At 35.5% G+C, this 6,130-nt stretch overlaps 1 protein-coding gene across 1 annotated transcript in view; it reads left to right on the top strand.

The window, feature by feature from the left end:
• Nucleotides 1-4,899: 4,899 nt before the first annotated feature.
• Nucleotides 4,900-6,130, top strand: part of LOC104079774 (pumilio homolog 2-like) — a gene marked incomplete at its 3' end in the record, with an annotated part of 33,589 nt that continues 32,358 nt past the window's right edge. Inside the window, 1 exon segment of the mRNA XM_009581925.1 lies at nucleotides 4,900-5,250. Within this exon segment, the coding sequence (XP_009580220.1) occupies nucleotides 4,900-5,250 (351 nt within the window).

Raw genomic sequence — 6,130 nt, 5'->3', positions numbered from 1 at the left:
GGCGGGTGTTACAATAGGCCTCGGTGCGAAGTGCTGCGAGGCGCTGGGGGAGCCGGGGGACACGGGGCGTCGTTTCGGCAACCCCACGGGCGATTGCCTGCGTGCGGAATTCGGATAAAATGGGCTTTGTTTAAATGTGCCGAAAGCGTGAAAACTTGTATTATTCTTTTTTAGTGCTCTTAAGGATAATGACTGCTTTCTGAGGGTGGAGCGAGAAGGCCAAATGCTTTTGGTAGTTGATACCACACAATGAAGCGTTAGGTTTTAATTTTTCTTCAAACGTGTCTGCGCAGACAACAATAACAAAAAGTTGAGAAAAATGCCAGCTGCCCTGAGTGGATCGTGCTTACAACTAACAGTTTGGTTTTTAATCTCCTTGGCAGTCATTGTGCAAAGATTTTTTTTTTTTTTTTTTGGCATTGTTCTTTTTCGTGTATTTCATAACCTCAGACTCTAATTCCTTGAGAGAAAATTAATATGCTCGGGACGCTTTATATTCTTCTGGCTTACTGTTTGAAGCAAGATGGCTTAACACCAAAATGTGTAGCATGTTTTATATGTGATGTGATAAAGAGGTTATATCAGCTGATTCTGGGATGCTTTTTTCTGAGTAACGTAGCCATGTATGAGCCTTGTATATAGGTCATTGCAAATGAGAATCGGTAAAACTTATTATATCACCTAATTGTTTGTCACTTATATGCTACATGTTAACAAAATACTTTAAGATTTATTTTAGTTTCTCTTTTACTGAAGTCTTTGCTGCATCTCAACTGAGAGATTGGGCCTTTTTAGTTACCATGAGTTGATGGTATAGCTCTTCAGGTATGTGGGGTATGAATGCATTTGAAATGTAATTACTACCCTGTGTTACCATTTTTACATATAAAACATAGTATTTTGTTATATTTAGTCATGTCTAGGTTTAAAACCAAATGTTAACAACAGTCATAGTTTTGTTGAGAAGCTGAGAGAATTATTGTCTACCTTTCTCTGGTCTACAACTCAATTTGTGTCAATGCAAATATAAATATGTTAGGTAGGTGGGAGAAGGAAACTGGAATAAAAAGGGAAATGATAATTCAGTGGTGTTGTAGTTTGGGTTATATGTGTAGAAATGACACTAAATCACCTGACAGTTTTCTGAAGTGTTCAGAGTTTAGAAAATTTGGAATTTGTCCCAGCAGAATGGTTAGTAGGCAAATGCATGTGAGAAACTGCTTGATAATGCAGATTCTGCAGTTTATTATGTGGATATTGCACGTAGGAAGGTCCATGTTATTTGAATAATATTTTTTCTGCTTTAATAGCAAATGGTACTTTTTTTTCTATAGTATGACTCTATAGTACGTAATATTTTTATTCTGTGTTAGGGATATTGGCAGAATGCTGAGGCAATTATATCTGGAATCATAATTGAGCTAATAGTGCAAGAAGCAGTTGGCTGAAAAAGTTGGACTAGCCTGTCTTTTGATGAGAAGATACCTCTTATTATGGCAGTATATATTAAAACTTATGTAGGATTGTAGTGCACATTGAAAGCTTTATGTACATGTTTTCTTCAAGATTGGCTCTCTCAAGTGTTTCTTTGCAGTGTTCTCATTGGGCCAGATATTGCAGATGTTTGGGGCAAGTGTGTTAACTGGACATCAGCTTGTTGAATACTAGAACTAGATCTGACTTTCGACAGCACTTTCTAGTTCACTTTTAGATATTTTTCCCCCTTTGATTTAATGATATGTGAGTGTGCACTGAATAATCAGCATATATAGAATTTTCTAAAAGCATTCCCCTTGATAACTTCATCTTTTTTTTCCTTTGTACAGTGGTTTCTAAAACCCCAAAATGCTTAGACCAAGTTTTTATACACAGAGGCAAGTAATCCAGTAGATGGTTTGAATTCCTGCTTGTATGTCTTCATGCTGCTTTTTGAATGTGGAATTACATAAAAATTCACTGTCCGTTGCAATAAAAAGAAACCTAAATTCTCTTGAATGTTAAATTCTTTCTGTGTTGGGAATCTCCTGTGAAACAAGCATTAATACATTGTATTTTCTTTAAAAAAAGTTTCTAATAGAAACTCTACAAAGAAGAAAACATAAAACTGTAGAGTGGGCATGCTTTATAAATGCTTCTAATTGTGTATATTATATGTGTAGGTATGGGAGAGAGTTATCAATATTCTCTCTCTTCAATAAATTTAGTTGAAAGTGCGTACCTTGCTTAATGTGGATTTTCCTCACCCCTAAAATAGCTGTTGTCTTGATTATTCCACACAATGCAACCATTCCAGTGTTGTCACAAAGCCAGTGCCCAGGCTCCTGTCTCAGAAATGGGACAAGAAGTCTTTCGTTTAAAAGCTTGTTTTCTCCTCCTGTAACAACAAATACCAGTTATGTAGTGCTTCTAATAAAGAAATTGGATGCACTTCACAGTTCATATAGTGGAAAAGAGTTTTAAATGACATCAGAACATGTAAACGTATTCAGTTCTAGCTGCTTGGGTGTAATTTCAAACAAGTTGTATAAAATTTATTTTATAATAACAGCTTGCATACTGAAACTTTATAGCAAGATTTACTTTGAATCCCACTCAGAATACCTGCTGTGGCTTTTAGAATAGTAGGCAAGAGCTTTTCAAGCTGGTATGTGAAATGTTTAGCTTACAAATAAAGACCAGATGTCATCTCTAGCAATATCTTTAAAGATTATATTTCATTATTGGCTAACAGATTTTTTTTTTTCCTAAACATGGCTGTTTAAGAACAGTTGTAGACATGTAGAAGAAATGGCTGAAGAGGTTATGACGACCATCTTAGGAGTTGAGAAAGAAATGTAAAACTCTGAAATGTAGCGAAGGTATCTTTGTAATAATCGACATCTGACTTTTTTGCTAGCTGTTCTATATATGCATCTATTTCCACTAAACTTTAGAGTGGTGATATGATCCTCTGTCCTCTACTGGCTGTGCTAAATATCACATCTGCAGCCTAACAGGCATATTTTTACAACGTGTATTTGTGTACGTTGGACTAAGTAATCTGTACATTTTGTAATTTTGATTATTTTCAATGTTAACTTTTCATACAATTCTAAAGTAGTTTACCTCTTGCTTCATCAGTGCTATTGAGGTATTGGCAAAATTCTCAGTTACAGGTAATAGGTCTGGTTGTCTTTCCATTATAAAGCTCTCAGCGTGTAAATCCTGATGGAAATAAGGGTTGTGTCAGACCTATGTTCATAACTTTGCTCTTAGATTTCATCCATGTTATTTTGAGGAGGAATTTTGAGTGATGTATTGAACTAGTTGTATACATTTTTTCTTTGTGTTTCGCGTAGAATTTGTTCACAAATCTCTTCAAAGGGGAAATTAATTTTTACAAGCTGGGTTGGTGTATGTAGTTCTGTAAGTCTTTACATGTGCATATTGATTAAATACGAAGCTAGACTCGCTGGAGATGACTTTGTGTAGTTGAGCTAAAAATAATGAGTCTGTTTTGACTCATATTTTTCAAGTATTTTGCTGTTTATCTTCATTACAATATATATTGCTTAAACTTTAGTTCTGGGCATACTACAATGATGAGTTAGTCATGTAGTCTGAACTGATGTTAGTAGGGTATTTTGACAATAAGCAAATATCTACCGTAGGAGTAATAATAAGACAAAATAGCTTTAGATCTTACGTGTTACTCCCAAAACAAAGATCATTCAAGATTATAAAAAAAATCCTTCTACCATATATCTATCTATATATTGTGTATCTCCCTAAAGACTGGACATTCAGTAGTTGATAAGGCTAGATTAAAAATGTAGAATTGTGTAGAGGGATTAGAGGACTGTGGTTTCTTCTGTCTACATCTTCAGACCTAAGTGTTCTATTCTGATTGAATATCTTTCCATACATGTCAGTTTTTATTGTTTGGACTTAACATTCTTGTTTAGCATGAAAAGTGAGACATTTCTTGCGCTTGAAAATTAAATTCCGCCCCTCCCTTTCCCCCCCGGCCCCCCCCTCCCCCAGTACTTAGTTAAGATTGTAGGGGATATTTTGGGGTTTATATATGTAGTCCTCTCGCCTTGAGAAGTCCATTTACATACTAAAAGATTGATACTACACCAGTTATGGTAGATTAAGAATATGTGTGGAGATCATTAAGTGTATGTGTTCAGGGGCAGGTATTTTTTCCTGCAGAGGATTTTCTCAATATCAAAGAGAGATTTTTGCTGTTGTCATTATACTTGTTTCAAGCCAAGACTTAAATGCTTCAAAAATGAGTTGGCAAACTTCATTTTAATCTGAGCCTGAAATCTTTATTTTGTGAAAACCCCAAAATGTACTACATGTGGGTTAGAGAAGTTTAATGTCAGTTACTGTGTTAGAATCTTACATAGCTTAACAAATTGAAAAGAAAAACAGAGGCTGGCATGTAAGAATGAGATGTAGTTCAGATAAAGGAGTTAGTTTTCTGTGCTACTTCATTGCATAGTCTACAAACGTATAAAATCAGACTTAGCAGTATGACAGTATTAGTGGGTTTACACATCATGCTGAGTAATAATGTAAAAGAAACTGCTGTCATTATGATTGAAAATCATATTTTGATTGTTTTTAGCAGGGAAATATGTGGGCAAGCATTTATAATGTGTGGAACTCTACCATATTAATATATTGTCCTGTAAAAAAATCTGTGCTACTTTATTTTTTTATCTTAGACTCCTAGTTTGGTAATGGTATTTAAAATTTAAAGTTTAGATCAATAAACATTTTGACAAAGAATATTGTTCCTATATAGCTTGGAGGTTTTTTTTAAAATCCTAATTAGAAGAACTGCGTATTTAAAGGTACGTGGGAAAGCCTTTTATATTATCAAGACGTCTTTTTAGGTTTCTACATGGAATGAGCATTCCATGTGTTCTCCTAGGCATGAATGAAGTGGCCTGACAGGAGATCGGAGAAATGATGCATGCGAACATTGGTCAGGAAGCCAGTGGGGTTGGAGTAGGGGTTGACCCAGCTGGAACAGTAGTTGGAGCAACATCAGGGCCCAGTTCAGGTGGAAACACTCCTCATACCATCCCTGCAACTGCAGCATCGGGTGCTTCCAGTGTCCAGGTACCCCTCAGTGGATGTTCCTGGGATGATGCCACAGTTGGGTATTTCTTCCAGAGGCAGGCTGGTGAGCAGTTGAGTGGCTACTCCAGCAAACACCTCTGGCCCGCAGGAGATAACATTCCTATAGATCATTTGGTAGGTAGTTTATTCGGTTTTCCTGTGTTTTGTGTTGAATCCACATCTTTAAGAAATATATGTGTGAGTTAAGCTAGTTTTTCAAAGCCTGTAGTAACCCAAACTCTAAAACTTCCAGTTAATTTTGTTAAAGCAGTTCTAAATGAAACTGCATAAAATAATTTTGAAATGTTCAGTTTGAACCATTCATTTAACTTACGTAAGCATTTCATATTTCTGTGAGTACCTGTTTTTTATCAGAATACCATCATTAGGTTTTAATTTATGCAAAACAATTGGTTTGGTTTGAAAAGGGACTAGTTTCTGACAGGCTTTATGAGAAGTAATACGGATTTAGCACACAATCTTACTTGTTACGCTTGCAGGTAAAAAAATTTTGTTCAGGTAAAATAGAAGTAATAAGTCTAGATCAAAACTTAACTTTCTCCTTTTGCAGATAGTAACCTAGAAGAAAAAAATCCAGTTTTAAGCTTTTACCCATAAATGTTTAATTGATACAGCTTCCTAATTTTTCTTTAAAAACCTCATTCTGAATTTCAGATAGGAATGGCTTTTTTCCCCAGGACTCTTGAAATGTGCCACACTTAAGTCCATGAGGAACGTTTTGCACCTCCCAAGCCTAAGGACTTATGGAATGTGTTCAAAAAATGTAGTAAATATAGGAGCAGATGTGATACCCATAAATGTTTAATTGATACAGCTTCCTAATTTTTCTTTAAAAACCTCATTCTGAATTTCAGATAGGAATGGCTTTTTTCCCCAGGACTCTTGAAATGTGCCACACTTAAGTCCATGAGGAACGTTTTGCACCTCCCAAGCCTAAGGACTTATGGAATGTGTTCAAAAAATGTAGTAAATATAGGAGCAGATGTGAATAAAC

This window comes from Fulmarus glacialis, unplaced genomic scaffold, assembly GCF_000690835.1.
Source record: "Fulmarus glacialis isolate BGI_N327 unplaced genomic scaffold, ASM69083v1 scaffold10817, whole genome shotgun sequence".
Lineage (NCBI taxonomy): Eukaryota > Metazoa > Chordata > Aves > Procellariiformes > Procellariidae > Fulmarus > Fulmarus glacialis.
The sequence above is the reverse complement of the archived record's forward strand: the minus strand, read 5'-3'. Positions and strand labels throughout refer to the sequence as shown.